Consider the following 25,074-nt stretch of genomic DNA (forward strand, 5'->3'; position numbering starts at 1 on the left):
AAGGACTCTGCCCCCACAGCTCTCTGTGGCAAGGATCCATAACCCTCTGAGAGAAGAAATCTCTCCTCATCTCCGTCTTAAATTGGCGCCCCTTTATCCTGGGACTGTGCCCTCTGGTCCTAGACTTTCCCACAAGAGGAAATCCTCTCATCGTTTACCCTGTCAAGCCCCTTAAAAATGTTTCAATGAGGTAGACTCTCATTCTTTTAAACTCAGGAGAGCCATACAGCTCAGGAAAGGCCATTTGGCCCATTGAGTCTACACAGACGTAGCTACCACCAAAGATGCGCTAATCCCAATTCCCTTCACTTGTCCCATATCTTTGAATGTTGTCCTCCTACGCACATCACATCAAGCCTCGGCCTTGTGGACTCTCATCTAAGCTCTGAATGGAAAGTTTGTAAGTGTGAGGTCTGCTCTCTGATCCAGACCAACACTCCCTGTGCCAATGCTGAGGGAGCGGGCACTGTCAGAGGGTAAAACACTGAGGGAGTGGGCACTGTCAGAGGTTCAGCGCTGAGGGAGCGGGCACTGTCGGATGGTCAGCGCTGAGGGAGTAAGTAAGGTTGGAGGGTCAGAGTTGAAGGAGCAAGCAAGGTTGGAGGGTCAGTGCTGAGGGAGCGGGCACTGTCGGAGGGTTAGTGCTGAGGGAGTGGGCACTGTCGAAGGGTCAGTGCTGAGGGAGGGGCACTGTCGGAGGGTCAGTGCTGAGGGAGGGGCACTGTCGGAGGGTCAGTGCTGAGGGAGCGGGCACTGTTTCAGAATCAGGGCTGAGGGAGTCCTGTACTGTCAGTGATGCCGTCTTTCAGTTGTGTCGTTAAATTGAGGCCTCATCAGTCCTTCTCAGGTGGATGTGAAAGAAAATACTATTTTCATAAAGAGAGTTGGATTGTTCTTCTTGATGGCTTTAACCCAGCAGTATTAATTGGAAAAATATCTCATTGCTGTTTGCGGAAGCTTGCTGTGTACAAATTGGCTGCTATATTATGATGGTGGCTTGTTGAATGTGACTCCAAAGTGTTTAAGGAACACACGAGTCATGACAGGTTATATAAAAATGTAAGTCTTTCATGTTTCCTACAATGGTTCAGTTAGTCTACTATCTGAGTCTCAGCCAACCATAACAGAAGGATCTCCCTTCATCATTTTTGAAAAGCTGATCCATTCCTATTTGAATATTCACATCCAATGCAGCATGAGATGGTTCTGCAAAGACTTTAGCCAGCTGAGGCTGGGGAAGACAGATATCCTCACATTATTCAGTGACTACTGGAGCAGCACTTTAGGGAAAAGCAGAATTGGGAGGTCATGGTGACTTGCTCTGCCAGCAAACTGAAGAGGAACTGGGACTGTGGTTCACCTCTGAGCATATGCTGTGTGTGTTAGGAGACTAAGCGCTCACATTCCCCATTTGTCATCACAAGTTCAGTCACGGTCACATCATGGTCACATGATGCAAGTATCATGAGTTCTGTCATTATCACATGATGCTGACATCATCACCATCGTCAGCATGATGTGAAATGACATCATGCATGTTGCCATTGTAATGTGTGATGACATCATTGGTGTTGCCGCCATTGTGTGATGACATCAGTGGTGCCATCATTACGTGCGATGGGATCATCAACGTCACCATTGTTATGTGCAATGACATCATCAGCGTTGCCATTGTTACATTGCCTTGTCATCACTACAGGCAATGATGTCATCAGTGTTGCCGTCGTTACGTGCGATGACATAATCAATGTTGCCATTGCAATGTACAATGACATCATTTATTCTGTTATTATCACAGAATGCTGACATCATAGTGTGACATCATTGCAACTGACAGTCATCTCGGAAACCTCAAGAGTAAGTCATTTTTGAATATCAACATTTAAGTACGAGGCAAGTTATATTTATACTTTAGGTTGACGGGCCATTAATATTGGATTGTGCAAACGTCAGAACAATGAGCAGGAGTAGGCCATTCAGGCCCTGGAGCCTGTTCCACCAGCAAGTACGTTCACATCAGACTGATCAGACTATGGTTTCCAAACCAGTTTGCTGTTTGCCTCCACTCCCCCCCATCCTCCCATAACCCACAACTCCCTTGTTGATCTAAACTCTGTCTAACTCAGCCTTGAATATGTTCCCTGAGCTAGCCTGCTTTATTCCCTGAGGGAGAGAATTCCACACACTAATGAAATGTCTCCTCATCTCCATCTTACAGGGGAGAGGCCTTCTTTAGTATGCTTCTCCCCAATTCTAACTTACCCACCCCCTCCCAGGAGGGGGAAACATCCTCTCAGCATCTACCCTGTCAGAACTCCTCCCCCCCCCGCCTCCTCCCACCCACTCAGGATCTTGCATGTTTCAATACCATCCAACTGAGTACTTGGGCCAAGTGATGACTGACTATACATATGTTGGCCAACATAGGGCAGTGTGACTATTGGCATTGCATTGTAGTATGCTAGAATGAGGGGTAGGGCTGCTATTGACACCTCTCTTTGGAGTAGACAAGACATAGATGCCTCATCAGATGACTTTAGATATTTACAAGGTGATTTCCCTCTCCTTGTGCCTGTGATCTACAAATTGATGGAGGTCAATCGCTGCGATGGGTCAACAATTCCACTGTTGTTGGATCTTGAGATGATTGGGATGGCCATTTCTCGACCAGCCTTACTTATCTCTTCAAGGATGCCTCATCTCAGTGGAAACCAATTCTCTGGGGCCACCCAAGGGAGCAGCTCTTTCTCATATCAGAGCTGCCCTGATCACCATCTCAAACTGATCTGGGATGTTCTCTAAGCACATTGGACCTCAGCATGCTTTTTCTCTGAGAGACAAATCATGTCTTACAAACTTGCATGAGTTTTTTTGATGAAATAACCAAGAAGATTGATGTGGGCAGAGTGGTAGACATTGTTTATTTGGACCTTAGTAAAGTCTTTGGCAACATTCCCCATGGTACACTAATTAGTAAATTTTTAGACCACGTGGAATTCAGAGTGAGCTTGCCAATTGGATACAAAATTAGCTTAATGGCAGGAGACAGAGGGTGATGGTGGAAGGCTGGTTTACAGACTAGAGGCCTGTGACCAGTGGTGTTCCACAGGGATCGGTACTGCGTCCACTTTTGTTTGTTATTTATGTTCATGTTTGGATGATAATATAGAAGGTGTAGTTAATAAGTTTGAGATGACATCAAAATTGGTGGTATAGTGGACAGTGAAGAAGGTTATCTAAGATTTACAAAGTGATCTTTATTAATTGGGTCAATGAGCTGAGGAGTAACAGATGGAGTTTACTTTGGATAAATGTGAGGTATTGCATTTTGATAAAACAAACAAGGGCAGGACATTTACAATTAATGATGGGGCCTTAGGTAGTGCTGTAGAACAGAGAGGGGTTCAGGTACATAATTCTTTGAGGTTTGCGTCACAGGTAGACAGGGTGATTAAGAAGGCGTTTAGCACACTTGCCTTCATTGTTCAGAGCTCTGAATATAGGAGTTGGGACGTCATGTTGGGGTTGTATAAGATGTTGGTGAGGCCTCTTCTGCATTACTGCGTCCAGTTTTGGAATGCACTGTTATAGGAAGGATATTATTAAGCTGGAGAGGACTCAGAAAAGATCTACCAGAATATTGCTGGGAATGGACAGTTTGAGTTATAAGGAGAGGCTGAAGAGGTTGGGACTTTCTCACTGGAATGTCGGAGGTTTATAAAATCATGAGGGGTATAGATAAGGTGAATGGCAGGTGTCTTTTCCCCAGGATGAGGGATTTCAAGACTAGGGGGCATATTTTTAAGGTGAGAGACGAAAGATTTATAAAAGACATGAGGGGGCAAATTATTTACACAGAGAGTGGTTCATGTGTGGAACAAACTTCCAGAATATGCGAGTACAGTTATAACATTTAAAAGATATTTGGATAAGTACATGAGTGGGAAAGGTTTGGAGAGATATGGGTCAGGAGCAGGCAGTCGGGACTAGTTTAGTTTGGGATTAGGGTCAGCATGGACTTGTTGGACCGAAGGGTCTGTTTCTGTGCTGTATGACTCTGGTAACGTGCCAGGTCCAGTCCCCCAGGTTTCCCTGGCACAGCCAATAGCAAGATGCTCTTGGTCAGCAACCTCCCCGCCATTGGCTTTGGACTGAAGCAAGAATCAAAACTGACAATACCCCATGGGATAGGATCATTTGGGCTTCAACACTGGGAGGCCGATGGCATCTGGAAGAATCGGAAGATAGAAAGATTCGCATTTGTGCCACGCTTAAGCGCCTCACAGCCAATGAAATGCTTTGTGAAATGTAGCCATTGTGGTCTTGTAAGGCTTTTACACAGGAAGATCCAAAAGTAGCAGCAAATTCATACTCAGGCAACCTGCTGTTCTTTTCAATTCAGGGTGAATAGCCATGGCCTTTCCCCGAGGGCAGGGGAGTCCAAAACTAGAGGGGCACAGGTTTAAGGTGAGAGGGGGACGATTTAAAAGGGACCTGAGGGGCAACTTTTTTCACGCAGAGGGTGGTGCGTGTATGGAATGAGCTGCCAGAGGAAGTGGTGGAGGCTGGTACAGTTACAACATTTAAAAGGTGTCTGGATGGGGACATGGATAGGAAGAGTTTAGTGGGATAGGGGCTAAATACTGGCAAGTAGAACTAGATTATTTTAGGATATCTGCTCGGCATGGATGAGTTGGATCGAAGGGTCTGTTTCCATGCTGTGCAAATTTATGACCCTATGTGGGTGTCACTGGCTGGGCAGCATTTATTGCTCATCCCTAATTGCCCAGAGGGCAGTTAAGAATCAACCACACTGCAGTGGGTCTGGAGTCACATGTAGGCCAGACCGGGTAAGGATAACAGTTTCGTTCTCATTAGTGAACCAGATGGGATTTTCCAACAATCAACAATGGTTTCATGGTCATCATTAGATTCTTAATTCCAGATTTTTATTGAATTCAAATCCCACCATCTGCAGTGGCAGGATTCAGGTCCCCAGAATTTTACCTGGGAATCTGGATTAACAGTCCAGCAAGAATACCAGCAGGGGTTAGGATCTGGAATGCACTGCCTGGAGATGTAGAGTCAGTCAAGAGAGGCATGGGATGATCATCTGGATAGAAATAACGTGACGAGAATATGGTGAAGAGGCAGGAGACTAGCATGGAGGTCACAATGCTTGCTTGAAGAGGCAGGGCAAGCATGATGGGCAAAACAGCCTCCTGCTACACGATAAGAATTCGGTGACACTGCTTTGGCATCTCATCTAGAGGATGGGATAACGATTGAGAAGACAGCATCATTTTACTGCTTGGGTCAAATTTGATTTGTTACAAAGACAGAAAAAAAGAACCTTTCAATGCCATAGCAGATGCATTCTAAGCCCTAGAGACAGTAAGAACTGCCGATGCTGGAGTCAGAGATAACACAGTGTGGAGCTGCAGGAACACAGCAGGCCAAGCAGCATCAGGGGAGCAGGAAAGTGGACGTTTCTGAAAAAGGGTCCCCACCTGAATTGTCAACTTTCCTGCTCCTCTAATGCTGCCTGGCCTACTGTGTTCCTCCAGCTCCACACACTGTGTTACCTCTGCACTCTAATGCTGCTGTGTATTCGCCTTAGCCCAAAATCCTGCTCCTCGTACTTGAATCCAACTCCCAGCATCCAAAACAGCCTTTTCTCCCTCATCTCCCTGTGCAGCTTCTGCGCTAACACTCACATCAGCCGGTTGCATATTCCACTGTCTTCTGGGTTCGAGCTTTGGGGCCATCAGAGAGATGTAATGGAAAGGGAGGGGAGGCAGCTGCGACAGAGGTAGACACGCTGGGAACTGCTGCTGATCGAAGAGATCATGCGTGACAGCTCCAGCCAATCTCTGCTGCATTGCAGTGGAGAAAGAGAGAGAGAGAGATAGCTGCCTGAGGGGGTGGGGACAGCATCTCAAAGCTGTCTCTCTCTGTCTTACACACACACAAATACCGCTCCTTGCAGGGACATACAAAGAGCTCCGTTCAGCAGTCCAAGGCAGAGCGAAACATTTTTCGGAAAAAGGTCAGTATGTGTCTCGTTTTCTTCCCAGGTCATTTATTTCCCCCCCTACCACCACCTCAAATATTTAATATTTACCCGAGCTGTCATCCACCCTCAGTTTCCTCCTGTTATAATATCTGGAGATTTGCTTTCATCTCAGAGACGTAAGATGGCATTTTAAAACATTTTCTTCACGTTTAAAAACCATGCCAATTTATTAGCTGCAGGAGACATTAGTCAGAAAATGTTTATTTTGTAAATGCGGTGAAGGCAAATTTTTTTTTGAGCATCGCCTTCAAATTTCCCTATCTATTTTTGCTTATGTCTATTTCTGGGTCAAGTGGCCTTCAGAGATTTGACTGTGTATGGGTAAGACCAAAATCGGGCATCTCTTAAGGAAGATGCCAGTGGCTAGTACAAGAGGTCATTTTTTCCCAGACACACAGGAGACATTCTGCAGAATGGTTACAGCTGCTTCTCTAGGGTGGGGCACACCTTTCATCATTAAATCAGCAAAACAATGCAAATTCAGTCTCTGGGAAACTGCTGAAGAGCGCAGGGAGAGAGAGAGGAATTACAGTCTGGAGCAAGAAGTTGGGGGGGGGGTGCGGATTTGCCAAATTATTTTCAACATTGTCGATTGTTTAATCAGAGAACTGGAAGGATCCACAACCAAGGGTCAGCTGGGAAGGTGGTGATCATTTCTGCTGGTCATTCGGTTATTCCAGATTCTGGGCAAATGCTTTGTTCAAATCCCACCAAATACACAATCCAGCCACCTCAGAGATGAATTTAGGATTTGTGTCGAGATCTAAATTGAGCATCCCTCACGGAGAGTGTGCAGCACAGAGGACGAATTAAATGCAATCTGTTAATTAATCGACTTGGAAGAGTCATAGAGATGTACAGCACGGAAACAGACCTTTTCTGTCCCACTCGTCCATGCTGACCTGATATCCTAAATTGATCTAGTCTCATTTAGATGCATACAACTGTACAGCATGGAAACAGACCCTTCAAGTCCAGTTCAGCTATGCCGACCATATATCCTAAATTAATCCCATCCTATTTGCCAGCATTTGGCCCATATCCCTCTAAACCCTTCCTATTCATATACCCATCCAGATGCCTTTTAAATGTTGTAATTGTACCAGCCTCCACCACTTCCTCTGGCAGCTCGTTCCATACACGCACCACCCTCTGTGTGAAAAAGTTCCCCAGTAGGTCCCTTTTAGATCTTTCCCCTCTCACCTTAAACCTATGCCCTCTTGGTTTGGATTCATCAACCCTGGGGGGAAAGACCTTGGCCTATCCATGTCCTTCATAATTTTATAAACCTCTATAAGGTCACCCCCCAGCCTCCGATGCTCCAGGGAAAATAGCCCCAGCCTCTCCCTGTAGCTCAAACCCAATGTTGGCAAACATCTTTGCAAATTTTTTCTGCCCCCTTTAAAGTTTCACAACATCTTTCCTATAGCAAGGTACTCCAATCGTCATGAAAGGTAATTGAATATCCAAAAAATTTGCATGTGAATGGATAGATTTTATTAGCAGACGGGTACACATCTGCTGACAATTTGAAACTCAATTATCTGATGCAGCTAGAACCAGATTTGATTTCTTTTCTTTTGCTGCAGTCGTATGCACCTCCTGTTTAGAATCTTCCGTTGTGTTTTCGGTCGCACACTCCTGATCTTTGGGCATCTGGTACGGAGGGCTGAGGGCAAATCAGAGGAGGTCTGGCTGGGCTGGCTACAAACAGCAGGCTGCCGACTATCTGCCCCTCCTCCACAGCTACGTTTGTGCCCGGGTGTCCCTGGGAGAAGGTCCATCAGTGCGATCGAGGCCATTAGAGAGAAAGGGGGATAGAGTGCTTTATTTCACCCTCCAACTCCATTTTGATTTAGTCCTTTCCCGTTCTCCCTAACCAGCAACCCCCCTCCCGAGTCACGGTGGGAAGGTCGCTCACTTCTGGATAGAAGAGGCAAAAAAATATAAAGCTAATCTTTGGCTGTAGTGGTGCACTGGTAGTGTTCGTACCTCTGACCCAAGAGGCCTCAGTTCAAGTCCCCTCTGTTCTAGATGTGTGTCTACACAGGCTGATTAGAGAAAATAAAACATAAAGCTAAGCTTTAGGCCTCCTGTGGCGCTGTGGTAGTGACCCTACCTCTGGCCCAAGAGACCCAGGTTCAAGTACTGCTTGCTCCAGAAAATAATAATTGGAAAATATCTATGAAACTAGCCTCGGTAATGACAATGATCAGCGATTGTGGTAAAAATTCCATTGGGTGCACTAACTGGGGAAGGAAATCTGTGGTCCTTACCCTAGTCCGGGCCTACACGTGACTCCAGACCCCACACAGCGATGGGGGTCATCTCTTAACTGCCCTCAGACTTGGCCTGCCACTTGGTTCGCGGTCAATTAAAACGAGACCTTGCGGCAGCCCATCCGAGGATTGGGGGATAAAAAAGATGGCGGAAGGCTCCTTGTTGATCATGGCTAGGCCCAGGCTGCCTGTGTCAAGCTGCCGTTACAGGAGAGGCTGTTGGTGGGAGTTCCTGTGATTTGGATCCTCCGCGATCACGTCCAACTGGAGTGTGCAGCCTCTCAAAGGCAGCCATGTTGAATGTTCCTCCTTTCCAGTTCCCATCGATCAGTGGTGCAGCACATCATAATCATGCCACCATTTCTATTGGCGACAACACTGTGTGGGATGTTTGCCCAACCCCCATACATCGCCATCTACATCCACCATCTTGGGGAAAGAAATGGAAAGATCTCCTTCATCCAGTTTAGCAGCCCACCATTCCTGGCCAGTCGGAAGTCCTCTCACTTGGGCGACATCAAGGGGAGCTCACACCAGGATCAGGGATAGTGAGTGGGCCACAAATTCTCTATCTCTGTGTCAGAGGCTTAACATGATATCCAAAAGATTGCACCTCCGACAGTATGGCGCTCCCTCAGCACTGACTTCCTGACAGTGCCCACTCCCTCAGCACTGACCCTCCGATAGTACACACTCCCTTGGCACTGACCCTCTGACAGTGCCCACTCCCTCAGCACTGACCGTCCAATAGTACACACTCCCTCGGCACTGACCCTCCGACAGTGCTCACTCCCTCAGCACTGACCCTCCGATAGTACACAGTCCCTTGGCACTGACCCTCCGAAAGTGCTCACTCCCTCAGCGCTGACCCTCCAATAGTGCCTGCTCCCTTGGCACTGACCCTCTGACAGTGCCCACTCCCTCAGTGCTGACCCTCCAACAGTGTTCGCTCCCTCAGCACTGATCCTCCGACAGTGCCCATTCCCTCAGTGCTGACCCACCGATAATGCCTGCTCCCTCAGCCCTGACCCTCTGACAGTGCCCACTTCCTCAGCACTGACCCTCCGACAGTGCCCTCTCCCATCGGTGCTGACCCTCTGATAGTGCCCACTCCCTCAACACTGACCCTCCAGCAGTGCCCGTCCCCTCAGCGCTGACCCTCTGACAGTGCCCACTCCCTCAGTGCTGACTTTCTGACAGTGCCTGCTCTCTCAGCACTGACCATCCGACAGTGCGGCACCCCCTCAGTGCTGACCCTCTGGACAGTGCCTGCTCCCTCAGCAGTGACCCTCGAACAGCACCCTCTCCCTCGGCGCTGACCCTCCGACAGTGCCCGGTCCCTTAGTATTGACCTACCAATAGTGACCGCTGTCTCAGCGCTGACCCTCTGACAGTGCCCACTTCCTCAGTGCTGACTTTCTGACAGTGCCCACTTCCTCGGTACTGACCCTCCGACAGTGCCCACTCCTCAGTACTGACCCTCCGACAGTGCCCACTCCTCAGTACTGACCCTCCGACAGCACCCGCTCCCTCAGCACAGGTGCGGAGGACGATATAAATTAAATCTAGTCTGTGAGGAAGTGAATGATTAACCTTTAGAACATTCTTCCTGGGGCGTGATTCCATCCTATTTGAAAACGAGATTTGGGGGATAATTTTGGGAATGACAGGTGGTTAAATCGATCGCGTCCGAGAGACATTTGGGCCTTTAGTTTACCAATCTCCCGCTTACCGCGAGGGCCTTCCCTCACCTGCCGACCTTGTTCTGTTGGTGCAAAGTCGTTATGGCATGGAGGGAGGCCATTCTGCCTATTGAGGCCATGCTAGCTCTCTGTCGAGCAGTCCATTTGGCCTCACCCCTGCGTTGTCTCCCTGTGAGTCTCCTTCCCTTTTCTAACTCATTCATTGTCTCCACTTCTTCCACTGCAATCCCCTCTCCACCCTTCAATGGCAAGGAGGACCAGTTTAGTACCGCTCACTGCTCAGCGATCAGTTTTCCCTCATATTCCCCTGACCCTGCAACTCTAGCCCCAAGCTTCGAACCTGTGCCTCCAGCCTGACTGGCAGAGACTAATTGCTACAATCAATTTAGCAACTGCGAGTTTTGACCTCCTTATGGCTGAAGGAGAACTGGATGAGCACGTGGCCCGAGCGATAGAGCTGCATTCCCGAAAGGACTTGTGCACAAAACACAGAAAGCTAGCACACAGGTACAGCAGGTAAGCAGGAAGGGCTAATGGAAAGTTGGCCCTGATTTCAAGGGGTTTGGAGTAGAAGAGTAGGGAGGCATGACTCCAGCTGTACCACATCTGGAGCACTGTGGGCAGTTTTGTGTCCCCTTATTTAAGGAAAGATATCATTTCATTGGAGGCAGTTCAGAGAAGGTTCATTAGGATGATCCCCAGTGTGGAGGGACAGTCTTATGAGCAAAGACTAATGGACTGGGATTCTACTCACTGGAGTTTAGAAGAATGAGAGGTGATCTTGTCAGACACAGAGCCATAGAGCACGGAAACAGACCCTTCGGTCCAACTCATCCATGCCAACCAGATATCCCAATCTGACCTAGTCCCATTTGCCAGCATTTGGCCCATATCACTTGAAACCCTTCCTATTCATATACCTATCCAGATGCCTTTTAAATGTTGTAATTGTACCAGCTTCCACCACTTCCTCTGGCAGCTCATTCCATACACACACCACCCTTTGCGTGAAAAAGTTACCCCTCAGGTCCTTTTTAAACCTTTCCTCTCTCACCTGAAACCGATACCGATGGAGTTCTGAGGAAGGGTCACTTGACTTGAAAAGTTAACTGTGATTTCTCTCCACAGATGCTACTAGACCTGCTGAGCTTTTCCAGCAATTTCTGGTTTTCCTTCCTGATTTCCAGCATCTGCAGTTGATTCGGTTTTTATTAAACGTATGCCCTCGAGTTTTGGACTCCCAGACTCTAGGAAAAAGACCTTGGTTATTCACCCTATTCATATCCCTCATGATTTTATAAACTTCTATAAGTTCACCCATCTGACTCTGAAGGAAAAATAACCCCAGCCTATTCAGTTCTCCCTATTGTTCAAACCCTCCAGTCCTGGCAACATTATTGTAAATCTTTTCTGAACCCTTTCAAGTTTAACAATGTCTTTCCTATAGCAGAGAGACCAGAATTGTACGCAGTATTCCAGAAGTGGCCTCACCAATGTCCTGTACAGCTGCAGCATGACCTCCCAACTCCCATAGTCAATGCACTAACCAATAAAGGCAAATCATTGTCATACAGATGCTTTGGTCCAACCAGTCCATGCCGACCAAGTTTCCCAAACTGAACCTGCTTGTGTTTGGCCTATATCCCTCCTCATGTTTCCTATTCAAGTTCCTATCCAAATTTCTTCTTAAATAATGGAGAGGTGCCTTGTAATTTTCCAATCCATTTACACAATTCTTGAATCTGGGCAGCTTCGGAAAGTGATGATTACTTCTGGATAGGCCATTGTGTGGATAAGACTACAAATACATTTCGGAAATATCTCCTCCCCGCAACTATACTATAAGGCACAATTTTTGTTCCACACATTTATTCATTGGAACTTACAACTGAAACAAATTTTGGAGTTAGCTGGCCAGGCAAACTTGTAACGATCATCTTTTGAATTGGCAATAGTTGCTTTGGTCAATAGTTTGTAATTTGCAACTTGGATTTATATAGTGCCTGTCATCGAGTAAAATACTTCAGAGGTAGGTTTTTCAAACAAATGTGATACCTAATCACAGAAGTGAGTATTAGATCAGAATGCCTTTTATCAAAGGGACATATTGGATTCTTAAGGGGCTTGACAGGGTCAGTGCTGACAGGGTGTTTCCCTTTATGGGAAACAGAGGGCACAGAATAAAGGGACACCAATTTAAGACTGAGATGAGGAGGAATTTCTTCTCTCAGAGGGTTGTGAGTCTTTGGAACTCCTTGCCACAGAGAGCTCTGGGGGGGAGCAGCGTCCTCGTGTATATTTAAGGCTGAGGCAGAGGGATTCTTAATCAGTCAGGGAACCAAAGGTTACGGGGATAGAGGGCAGGAAAGGACACAATCATATTAAATGGTGGAACAGGCTCAAGGGGCCGAATGGCCTTGTCCAGTTCCTATTTCTCATGGTCCTATTTGCGCCTTGTAAAACTCAAACCCATGGGAGACAGATGCTGCTTCCCCGAATGTAATGAGGGCACCGTCTGGCGCTGCCTCAGCAGAGATGCCAAATCCAGGCCTGAGCAGTGGCTGAGTCATGAATGTATTCCTGGGGCTGACAACTGCTGGCTGCAAATACAGATGGCTGACCATCCACATTTTTATTCTCTTTCATCAGAATATCTCCTCCCAGTACAGATCTGTAACCATATATGAAGCACTCTGCCTCATTTTCACCATCGGAGTATATTCTAAGGAGCAGGAGGAAGGACGATGAAACCTCCTCAGCCATTTAATGAGATCAAAGCAAATTTACTCCTATTCACCTGCACTTCATACTTTTCATGCCTAGAGATCCATCCATCACTGTCTTGAATGTATTCAGCGGCTGAACTTCTGTGGCAGAGAATTCCAAAGGTTCCCCCACCCTTTGAGTGAAGAAATCCCTTCCCACCTCAGCCCCTTTATCATGGGACTGTGTCCCCTTGATTCCAGATCCTCCCATACCCCTCCTCACACCCTCGCGGCCTGAGGGCAATCATCAAAAAGGACCCGAGGGGCAACCTTTTCACACAGAGGGTGGTTCGTGTTTGCAATGAACTGCCAGAGGTAGTGGTGGATGCAAGACATTTTGGGTAAGTACATGAATAGGAAAGGTTTGGAGGGATATGGACTGGCAAGTGGCACTGGTTTAGTTTGGAAACCTGCACGGCTTGGACCAAAGGGTCTGTTCCCGTGCTGTGTGACTCTGTCCTTCCTGTGTCTGTCCCATCGAGTCTGGTAAGAATTCTGAAACAAACACAGAAAATGCTGGAGAAACTCAACAGGTCTGACGTGGAGAAAGCAGAGTCTGTGTTTTGATTCCGTTAACGAATCTTCCTCAGAACCTGTAAGAAATCCGTCTTGAGATCCCATTTTGTTCATTGATCTCCAGAGACTAGAGATCCAATTGATTTAGTCTTTCCTATCCAGGCAATTCCCTCCTTCTCAGGAATTAGCTTGGCCAACCCACTCAATCCTTCTGCGGATAATGAGGCAAAAAATACTGACAATACTCCAAGCGCATTCTCACCCCGGCTCTATACAAATGCAAGTGAGACGTAGAACATAGCTCTGTGTTCAAATACACTCTCATTCGCGCTGGGTGGGGGAGGCAGGGAGACAGCGGTGGAGGATTGTCGGGATGTACTTCTGCCTCAACATGGTTTCAAGTTTATTATCACCATGACATAGTACAGGTGGGAATGCAGACCAGGACGGTGAGGGGCCAATTAGCCTATTCACTGCCATTCAGTCAGAAAGCAAGCAAGAATGGGGGGCTCACTCCTGTGGGAAGTAGGGGAAGAATGGGGGACTTTCTCCCATGAGGAATGGGGGACTTGCTCCCGTGGGGGAGAACGGGGGACTCACTGTTGCGGGATGTGGGGGAGAATGGGGGACTTGCTCTTGCGGGATGTGGGGGAGAATGGAGGCTCGCTCTTGCGGGATGTGGGTGAGAATGTGGACTCGCTCTTGTGGAATGTGGGGGAGAATGGGGGACTCACTCCCGTGAGGAATGGTGGGGGGAGCAATGGGGGACTTCCTCCAGTGGGGAGTGGGGGAGAACGGGGGACTCACTCTTGTGGGATGTGGGGGAGAATGGGGGACTCGCTCCCATGAGAAATGGGGGGGAACAATGCAATGGGGGATTTGCTTCCTGGGGAGTGGGGGAGAATGAGGAATTGCTCCTGCAGGATGTGGGGGAGAATGGGGGACTCACTCCCATGTGGAATGCAGGGGGGAGCAATAACGGAGGACTTGCTCCCATGGGGAGTGGGGGAGAATGGGGGACTCACTCTTGCGGGATGTGGGGGAGAATGGGGACTCACTCCCATGAGGAAGGTGGGTGGAGTACAATGGGGGACTTATTCCTGCAGGGAATGGGGGGAGAATGGGGGACTTGCTCCCGTGGGGAACAGGGGAGAATGGGGGACTCACTCCCACATGGAGTAGGGGAGAATGGGGGCCTCGCTGCCACAGCTAGCAGGTTTACTTGAAGTGGAAAAGCTGGATAAACACACAGAGGAGAAGGGGACAGAAGGATTGTGTGACGGGGAGCTAATGATCACTGCATTGGGAGGAGGCTGGTGCACAGCAGAAGGGCCGAATGGCCTGTTTCTGCCTGGTATGCTCCTAGACAAGCAGGGGTGACAATGGCGAAGCAGGATCGCTGTGCTGCCCTGTTCCGGAACTGACCCCTGGTGGTTTTACCTGGACTGTGGCCAGTTCATACAATGTGCATTGTTTCTGCTTTACATACGAAATAAATAATTCCTTATCAAAGGAATTGCGCTCAACTACCATTCTTCCTGCACAATCCCCAAGGTAGGAGCCATGCAGAGGAAAATGATTTAAAATCAGAGAAAAAAAACATAACGACTGAAAAATATGCAAAGATCTGCAGGGAACAAAGGCAACAAATATTCAATTGGAATGAGTGAGTCATGGTTATTTGTCATTCCTGGTTGTTGCCAGGCCTCAGAAGTTGATCCTGGTGATAGAAACATAGTCAACAGGAGTAGGCCACTCTGCCCTTTAATACTATCACAGCCAATCAGCCAACTCAATTCCCTGTTCCCGCTTTCTCCCCCACAGGGTTACTCCAGAAGAACTTAGCTGTTGGGAAAACTGGGTTTCAAGGCACATGACTGGTGTAAGAATCCAAACCTCAGGCCAGTGCGAGACATGGTACCAAATCCCATTTTCATCCTATTGAACCCACACTGACCCTCCGAACAGCATCCCACCCAGGCTCAATCCACTATTCCTGTCACCCTGCATTTCCCATGGCTAATCCACGCTAACATGCACATCCCTGGACACTAGGGGGCAATTTAGCACAGCCAACCCACCCTAACCTACACATCCCTGGACACTATGGGGCAATTTAGCACGGCCAATCCACCCTAACCTGCACATCCCTGTACACTATGGGGCAATTTAGCATGGCCAATCCACCCTAACCTGCACATCCCTGGGCACCATGGGACAATTTAGCACGGCCAATCCACCCTAACCTGCACATCCCTGGGCACTACGGGACAATTTAGCACGACCAATCCACCCTAACCTGCACATCTTCGGACTGTGGGAGGAAACCCACGCAGACACAGGGAAAATGTGCAATCTTCTCACAAGTCACCCAAGGGTGTGAACCCAGGTCCCTGGCATTGTGAGGCAGCAGTGCTAACTCTGGACAGCCAGAGACTTTTTCCTAGGGTAGAGGTAGCTATTACAAGGGGGCATAGTTTTAAAGTGAGTGGAGGTAGATATAGGGGAGACGTCAGAGGTAGGTTCTTTACTCAGAGAGTGGTAGGGGCATGGAATGCATTGCCGGAGAGGGTAGTGGAGTCGGCCTCATTAGGGGCATTTAAGTGCCTATTAGATAGGCATATGGCTGATAGTATAAGGTAGGGGGCAGAGGTTAGATAGACCTTAGGTTTAGGGTAAAAGTTCGGCACAACATTGTGGGCTGAAGGGCCTGTATTATGCTGTACTGTTCTCTGTCCTAACCACTGAGCCACTGTGCTCCTTACCAGCCTTACCTGACTTAGAGTCATAGAGCCAAACGGAATGGAAATAGAACCTTTAGAGGTGGACAGGTGAACTTATAGAAGCTTATAAAATCATGAGGGGTATAGATAGGGTTAATGGTACTTGTCTTTTTCCTAGGATAGGGGGTTTCAAGATCAGGGGGCACATTTTTAAGGTGAGAGGAGAGAGATTTTAAAAAGACATGAGGGGCAAATTTTTTACACAGAGAGCGGTTCGTGTGTGGAATGAACTTCTTGAGGAAGTGGTGGATGCGGGTACAGTTACAATGTTTAAAAGACACTTAGGTATGTACATGAATGGGAATGGTTTGGAGGGATATGGGCCAGGAGCAGGCAGCTGGGACTAGCTTAGCTTGGTATCATTGGTCGGCATGGAGTGGCTGGACTGAAGGGTCTGTTTCTGTGCTGTTTGACTCTGTGACCTGGGCCTACACGTGACTCCAGACCCACTGAAAAGACTCGAGCAAGACAATTGGTTCAGGGGGCAATTATAAAACCACAAATGCTAGCCTCATCAGCAGCGCCCACGTCCCATGAAGGAAATTGAGGCAGAAGTCCTAGTTGGTGCCCCAGGAGTGGGTGGAGGGGTGTTACGTTGTCCTAGGTATCACCTTTGCAGTGAGACGCTTCATCCCAAACCTCCTATACCACACCCCCACAGTCCAAAGATCCCCCTCACACGCACCAACACCCCTGTGAGACTCGCCTTGCGTGTTCCCTGGGTGTGGAAAGCCCCCTGACTAGAAGGGGAGGAGGAGTGGGGCAAAGCAGGTTTCCATGCCAACACTGCTCCCACAACAGGTTGATCTTCTCTGCTCCTTTATAGGATCTTGCTGGACTACATAAGCCTAGGCCTAAGAGCCTCAGCCTCAGGATGGTCCTTTGGATTTACTAAAGAAGAATGTTGGAATTTTGGTCGCACCTTTTGCTGCCTCACAGCCAAAAAATTCCTTCTGAAGTGTGGTCAATGCTGTAACAGAGAAAATTTGCACACAGCAAGCTCCCATATACAGCACCTTGTAACTGAGCTACAGGGAGAGGCTGAATAGGCTGGGCTATTTTCCCTGGAGCGTTGGAGGCTCAGGGGGTGACCTTATAGAGATTTATAAAATCACGAGGGACTTGCTTAGGGTGAACAGTCAAGGTCTTTTCCCCCAGGGTAGGGGAGACTAAAACTAGAGGAGCATAGGCTTAAGGTGAGACAACATTTAAAAGACAGTTAGATAAGTACATGAATTGGAAAGGTTTGGAGGGATACGGGCCAGGAGTAGTCAAGGTCTTTTCCCCCAGGGTAGAGGAGTCTAAAACTAGAGGGGCATAGGTTTAAGGTGAGACAACATTTAAAAGACACTTAGATAGAGGGGAAAGATTTAAAAGGAACCTGAGGGGCAACACTTTCACGCAGAGGGTGGTGCGTGTATGGAACGAGCTGCCAGAGGAAGTGGTGGAGGCTGGTACAATTACAACATTTAAAAAGCATCTGGATGGGTACATGAATAGAAAGGGTTTAGAGGCAATGGGCCAAATGCTGGCAAATGGGACTAGATTAATTTAGGATATCTGGTTGGCATGGACGAGTTGGAGCGAAGGGTCTGTTTCTGTGCTGTATGTCTCTATGACCCTGTTTGTGCGTTTGGTTTAGAGATGTTGGTTGGGGGATAAGTATAGGCTCCAGGACCTAGGGGCGAGCTAGTCACCTCCTCACACACACACACTTCAATAGTCATAATTTCTTTTGCATCCAGCTGAGAGGGCAGGTAGGGCCTTGGATTAGCGTTTCACCCTCACAACAGCATCTCTGGCATTACAGGACTGCCTCAGCGCTGTATTGCATGCACTGGCCTTAGTTATCCACAGAATGAGCCCACGGGTCTCTGGCATGTAAGCCAAGCTGTTGTCATGATACAAAAACAGAAGTCTCTGGAAAAGCTCAGCAGGTCTGGCAGCATCTGTGAAGAAAAATCCTAGTTAACATTTCAGGTCTGGTGACCCTTCCTCAGAACTGTCGCCATGATAGATATATGTAAAGCACTCAATCTATGTAAATGCAAGTCTTTTCTTGAGAGTTTATTGCTCCCTTAGTGCCTGTTTGCATCTCCCCAACCATTCTGGTGCCCTGATCTAAGGGAAGATAGACTGGCATCGGACACAGTATAGAGATGTTTCACTTGGTCATATGAGGTTTGGTTGTGTAGGCTGGGGCAGGTGCTCATTGAAGTTTAGAAAAATGAGAGGTGACCTTATTGAAACATACAAGATTCTTAGGAGGAAATTGACAGGAGATGTAGACAGGTTATTTCGCCTTGTGTGGGAGAGTCTAGGGCCAGGGGGGCACCATCTCAGAATAAGGGGTTGCCCACTGAGGGCAGAGATGAGGAGGTAATTTCTTCTCCCTCCGAGGGGAGTGAATCTGTGGAATTCCTTACCGCACAGGGTCTGAGGCATTGAGTATATTCAAGGCTGAGATTTTTAATCAGGAATGGGAATTGAGGGTTATTGGGAAAAGGTGGGTAAATGGAATTGAGGATGATCAGATCAGCCGCGGTCTCATTGAATGGTGGAGGACACTGATGGGCTGAATGGCCTACTTCTGCTCCTACGTCCTAGGGTCTAGGAGCACCGGTTCTGTAAGGTTGTCATTTGGTGTGAATGCATTGACTGAACCATCGACTGTGACCGAATTCCACCTCTCTCCCCTCAATTCCCCGCTCTCCCCCCAACTTTCTGTTTTTTTTTTCCAGTTCAAAGATGCTGGACCTCCTGAACAGCCAGTTTGACTCCTTTCTCTTCTGGAGGACCCCCATCCCCATGGTGGACATCTCAGAGATTGAGGTGCTGGGTCTCGATGTGCCCAAGTCCGGCGCCGGGGGACAGACCTCTATGGGCGCACCTCGCGACTCACAAGACACGGAGGAGGAGGACGGAACGCTGGCCCAGTACAATACCTTCAATTTCTGGCGAGATCCCATTGCGAGTTTCAGCGGCCTCGACTTGGAACTGCTCTGAGTTGGTTCTCCCACAAACGTCGCCTTGAATGAGCTATTAATGTATTGTTCATAACCCATAAAGTTTTACCATTTATGTGTGAAAGACTTGCTTGCTTTGCTGCCAGCTTGTCCCTGTCATCTTCGATCGCCCCTTCAAAATGTGTGTAATGTCCTTCATAGCTCATTTCTTTAGCTTCCGGTCAAGACGATGCAATGCAGGAGGCGGCCGTTCGGCCCTCTGTCTGTGTGCTGGCTCTTTTCAAGGACCATCCCGTTGCACCCGCCCAATGCCAGGGGCAGGCACGGTGGCTCAGCAGATTAGCAGTGCTGCCTCATGGCGCCAGGGACCCGGGTTCGATTCCACCCTTGGGTGACTGTCTGTGTGGAGTTTGCACATTCTCGCCCCGTGTCTGTGTGGGTTTCCTCCCACGTTCTGAAGATGTGCAGGTTAGGGTGGACTGGCCGTGCTAAATTGCCCCATAGCGTGTAGGTTAGGTGGATTTGTAAAGGGAAATGCAATGTCATAGGATAGGGGGTGTGGTCTGAATGGGATGCTCTTTAGAAGATTGTGTGGACTCGATGGACTGAATAGCCTACTCCCACACTGGAGGGATTCTGTGCTTCTACGCGCTGCATCATGACCCCGTTGCTAAAATAGGGACCCGTTTCCCTGCCCCACGACACACTGGCAATGTCGCCAGTCTCTGAAGAGATCATTTGGCTCATTGCGATGGATCCATTTCCAAACTCCCATCGACACGTCTTCATGCTCTCCCAATCGCCCTTTCATCTCCAATAAAGACCTATCCGTCTCAGTTCCAATACTTTCAATTAACCCGCACTCCGCCCCTGACATATCCCAAAATTTTGCAGAGGGGAGGCTGGTGACAGGGCATCATTTCCCCTGAATGGCTTGGTTCAAATTTTCCGGGTTCCACCCCCTGGTTCCGGAGTGCCCCCACTCTCCTACGCCCCATGTGGATATTGCTACTTTCCATCAACCTTTAACACACACCCACACACACAGCGTTCAAATCCCACCATGTCAAGTTGTGAAATTTGAGTTCAATAAAGATCTAAAGTTAAAAAAAGAACTAATCTAACGACTACCCTGATCTGGTTCACTACTGTCTTTCAGGGAAGGAAATCCACTTTTCTTACCTGGTTTGGGCCTACATGTGACTCCAGACCCACAGCAACGGGATTGGCTCTAAATTGCCCTCTGGGCAAATTAGAGACGGGCACTAAATGCGGTCTTGGCACATCCAGCGAACAAAGTGTTTTTAAAAAAATCTCAATTAGACCACCCCTTTATCGATTAGGCAGAAAAGGAACAGGGAAAAAGAGACGATTGAAGCATTAGCCTCTCGGAGAGAATAACTTTCTAATTTATTCACAGGATGTGGGCATTGCTGGCTAGGCCCAGCATTTATTGTCCGTCACTAAGTGCCCAGTTAAGTGCCGACTATTTTGCTGTGGGTCTGGAGTCACATGTAGGCCCAACCGAGTAAGGACAACCGTTCCTAAAGGATATGAGTGAACCAGAATGGGATACCCCCCACCAACATCATTAGTTCCGGATTCTTCTTCATTGAATTCAAATTTTCAACCATCTGCCACAGCAGGATTCAAACCCACATCCCCTGAACATTATTGGGGCTTCTGGATTAACAGTCGAGGGATAATACCTCTAGGCCTAACAGATATTGTTCATGGACTGGTGATTGCACAGTAGCTCGCAAAGTTGCCTCCTCTGTACAGCTTAGTTGGCCGACAGGAGGTCGAGGGTGCAACCGGCCCCTCCATACCTCGCACATTGTGCAAAATGGCCGACAGCAACTGACCCGCCCTCTCCGGCAGCCACTGTCATGGCCACCGGCTTGACCAGTTATGCTAGCCACAGCACGAACGTCCCAGTTTGAGTTCACCGTACCCATTTGAGTACATGTGACAATAAAGCTAATTCAATTCAATTCTCGCTTGACGCCAGCTTTCCCTCCCATCCGATTCTTGGGATGATGGGAAGGTTGGACAGGAGGGGCCCATGAGTTAGGGAAAATGAGAGGTGATCTCACTGGGCACTGAAAGGATGTTTCCTCCTCTGGCGGTGCGTATCTAAAACCGGGAGAGGGAGCACAGTTTTGGAATGAGGCGTCTCCCATTGAAAATGTGGAGGGAAATTCTTCCATCAGGGGATTGGCAGCCTGTGAAATTCTCTCCCTGAGAGAGCTCTGGAGGCTGATTCACTGAATATATTCGAGGTGGAGATGGACAGGGCTTTGAGGCCTAAATCAGATCAGCCCCCACCAAATGGTGAGGCAGGGTTGAGGGGTTGATTGGCCTCCCCCATCTCCTAACTCCCGTGTCCTGCTGCTTTAAGATGATGTTTTGCAGTGAAAATCCCCATCTCACAGGCTGGAATTAACCACATATGGAATAATGCATGCAATTCTGGTTGCCCTGCTAGAGGAAGGATGTTACTAAACTGGAAAAGGTGCAAAAAAAAAGATTTACAAGGATGCTACTGAGACTGGAAGGTTTGAGTTATAAGAAGAGGCTGGAAAGGCTGGGACTTTTTTCCATGGAGTGTCGGAGGCTGAGGATGACCTTATAGATGTTTATAAAATCATGTGGGGCGTGGACAGAGTGATAGCCTTTTCCCCAGGATAGGAGAGTCCAAATCTAGAGGGGTATAGGTTTTAGGTGAGAGGGGAAAGACATAAAAGGGACCTGAGGGGCAACTTTTTCACGCAGAGGGTGGTGCGTGTATGGAATGAGCTGCCAGAGGAAGTGGTAGAGACTGGTACAATTACAACATTTAAAAGGTATTTGGACAGATACATGGATAGGAAATGTCTAGAGGAATGTGGGTCAAATGCAAGCAAACGGGACCAGATTAGTTTTGGAAATCTGGTCAGCACGGATGAGTTGGACAGAAAGGTCTGTTTCCATGCTGTATGACCCTGGAAAAAGAAATTCACCTTATCTCAGTCTTAAATAAACGAGCTCTTACATTTTAAACAGCAAGCCATTAACCGTTAAGGCAAAAGGTCTGTTTCCGCGCTATGTGACTCTGTGTGCTGAAGTGAAAATAAAGCTGTTCTCAACACTGTCCCCATCCATTTGGGAAACCTGGTTGGCAGGGATGAGTTGCCCTGTTTCTGTGCTGGATGATTCTTAATGCCAGGGTGGGGACTGGGGGAACTTCTGTGACAAAGCGGCCTGGTCACTGTGTATCAGAGGACAATGCTAACAAAGGAGGCTTGGCGCTTTATTCTGCTTTTAAATTAAAGCGGTGCTTTGTTAGCCTTTGCATCATCACCCTGTTTTCCTTTGTAGAAGTATTTTACTTCGAAAACACTGTGATTGGCAAGTGGGTGCCCTGTATCACAACCAAGCTTAGATGACCACCTTCCCCTCCCCTCCACCAATTGAGACACAAAGCAGATGCGCAGTTACAATGCTCCACTCCACAATTTCTGTTCTTAATTTATCACACTCAACCGCATGGTATGTACAACCGAAAACTGACAAAAGGGGGCCACACCTCCTTGAAGAGACAGGAGCCAACTTGGCACCTTGCTGAGGAATGTGCTTGGGAACAAAATTAAGTCATTTTTAGCATGTCAGAAATGATTGTTTGCGGCTCGTTAGTGTGAATTATTTGTTTGATGCCTTTGTTGCCTTAAATGTATTAGACACCGGGTTCGTTTGTCCCAGGGAGGACCTTGTGGCGAGTACCCAGGGGCTGGCAAGTCTCCCATTCTCCCCCACTCCCCATGGGAGCAAACTCCCCCATTTGCCCACACTCACCGTGGGAGCAAGTCATTCATTCTCCCCCTTGGGAGCGAGTTCCCCCATTCTTCCCTATTCCCCACTCCCCATGGGAGCAAGTATCCCATTCTCCCCCAATCCCTCTGGGAGTCAGCCCCATCAATACCCTCTACTTCCCTCTGGGAGCGAGTCCTCCATCCTTCCCCACTCCCTCTGGGAGCAAGTCCCCCATTCTCCTCACTCTCTGGGGAAAGATGTTTCTCCTAAATTCCTACCTGGATTTATTAGTGACCATCTTATATTGATGTCAGTTTTGACGTTCCCCACAAGTGGAAATGATTTCATTGCGTCTTACCAACATCCAGTCATTCTGTTAAGTACCATTATTGGGTCATTTAACACCTCTGGTAGACGGAGCTTCTTGGGACTCAAGTTTGCTGACCACAATTTCAAAACTTAGAAGCACTTTGGAACAACAGAGAAATGCAAGCTCTGAAGAAGGGTCACTGGACCTGAAATGTTAACACTGCTTTCTCTCTCCACAGATGCTGCCTGACCTGCTGAGTTTCTCCAGCAAATTTCCGTTTTTGTTTCTTCCACTCCACTCCACTCCTGTTGGACTACAGGGCGTAATTGCTGGACCATTTCCCCATTCTCTGTCTCCCTCACACATGTACCTCTTGCCAAGACATGGTTCCACAGGGAGAAGATTCTCAGCTCTACATTGTCAAGGGCCCAATCCACACAGGGGAAAAATGCAGCCAGTTTCCTGAGTTGGAGATAGTAAGAACTGCCGATGCTAGAGTCAGAGATAACAGAGTGTGAAGCTGGAGGAATACAGCAGGCCAGGCAGCACCAGAGGAGCAGGAAAGCTGACATTTCAGGTCAGGACCCTTCTTCAGAAATGGGGGAGGGGGAAGGGAGCCCTGAAATAAACAGAGAGAGAGGAGGGGTGGGGCTAGGGAAGGTAGACGGGATGGTGATAGGTGAGTGCAGGCAGGCCGTGGTGGGGATTGGTCTTCTCTCCCACCTATCCACTCCTCCCACCTCACTGACCAATCTCCACCACGGCCTACCTGCACTCACCTACCACCATCCCACCTACCTTCTCCAGCCCCACCCCCTCCTTTCTGTTTATTTCAGAGCTCCCCTCCCCCTCCTCCATTTCTGAAGAAAGGTCCTGCTGTGAAACATTAACTCTCCTGCTCTCCTGTGTTCCTTCAGCTCCACACCGTGTTGTCTGTTTTCTGAGTTGATTTGCTATTGTCACATGTACCAAGATACAGTGAAAAGTATTGTTTTATGTGCTAACCCAGGCATATCATATTTTATGTAAGTACATTGGGGTAATAGAATGGAATGCAGAAAATAGTGTTCCAGCTACAGAGAAGGTGCAGAGAAAGGTCAATGTTAATATGAGAGGTCAGTTCTTAACAGTGGGGAAGAAATTGTCTTAAATCTGTTGGTATGTGTTTTCAAACTTTTGTATCTTCTGCTCAAGTGGGAGAGTATAACTGGAGTGGGAGATGTCTTTGATTATGTTGGCAACTTTCCTGAGGCAGTGGGAAGTGTAGATAGAGTCAATGAATGGAAGGCTGGTTTGTGTGATGGGCTGGGCTGTGACCAAAGCTCTCCATAATTTCTTGCAGTCTTGGGCAGAGCAGTTGCCATACCAAGCTGTGATGCATCTGGATAAGATTGCTTTCTATGGCGCAACTATAAAAATTCATGAAAGTTGTTGTGGACCTGTTGAATTTCCTTAGCCTGCTGAGGAAGTAGAGGCGTCGGAATGCTTGCTCGACTATAGCGTCAATGTGGATGACCTGGGACGGACTTTTGGTGATATTTACTCGTAGGAATTTGCAAGTCCCAATTATCTTGGGATTTAATCCTCTTCCTAACCGCTTCCACCATTAGCTGGCTCCCAAACTCTTAATCTGTAAGCTGCGATCAAACTATTATTCCTCGACTTCCCCGTTCCTTCGTGTCTTCCCCCAACCGCTGGATTTTCCTCTCATCAACCCGACTTTTAATCCACATTCGGGCTTCTGAAATTCTTATCTACCCCACTTTCTGTCTGTCCTGGGGTTTTTTTCCCCTAGAGGGTTGGGAGGCTGAGGGGTGACCTTATGCAGGTCTATAAAATCATGAGGGGCATGGATAGGGTGAATAGTCAAGGTCTTTTCTCAGG

General features: G+C 48.0%; 2 protein-coding genes across 3 annotated transcripts in view; one reads left to right on the forward strand and one right to left on the reverse strand.

Annotated features, from left to right (window-relative positions):
* The window catches only part of LOC109921650 (CDC42 small effector protein 1-B-like), a 47,706-nt gene extending 41,884 nt beyond the window's left edge, over nucleotides 1–5,822 (reverse strand). The window contains exon 1 of the mRNA XM_048620400.1: nucleotides 5,718–5,822. The gene's annotated coding sequence lies outside the window, so the exon portion shown is untranslated. The remainder of the gene's footprint in view (nucleotides 1–5,717) is intronic.
* A 16-nt stretch (nucleotides 5,823–5,838) lies between these two features.
* mllt11 (MLLT11 transcription factor 7 cofactor) lies at nucleotides 5,839–19,212 on the forward strand. 2 transcript variants are annotated; one of them, XM_048620396.1, is made up of 3 exons: nucleotides 5,839–6,049; nucleotides 10,448–10,574; nucleotides 18,864–19,212. In XM_048620396.1, exons 2-3 carry the CDS (start codon nucleotides 10,471–10,473, stop codon nucleotides 19,126–19,128), a joined length of 369 nt encoding a protein of 122 aa, XP_048476353.1. In that variant the 5' UTR covers nucleotides 5,839–6,049; nucleotides 10,448–10,470; the 3' UTR covers nucleotides 19,129–19,212. The 2 variants fall into 2 exon arrangements, with proteins under 2 accessions (XP_048476353.1, XP_020377272.1); XM_020521683.2 differs by lacking the exon at nucleotides 10,448–10,574 and having other exon boundaries at nucleotides 5,854–6,049.
* Nucleotides 19,213–25,074: the final 5,862 nt, after the last annotated feature.

Source organism: Rhincodon typus, chromosome 46 (assembly GCF_021869965.1).
Source record: "Rhincodon typus isolate 14 chromosome 46, sRhiTyp1.1, whole genome shotgun sequence".
Taxonomy (NCBI): Eukaryota; Metazoa; Chordata; class Chondrichthyes; order Orectolobiformes; family Rhincodontidae; genus Rhincodon; species Rhincodon typus.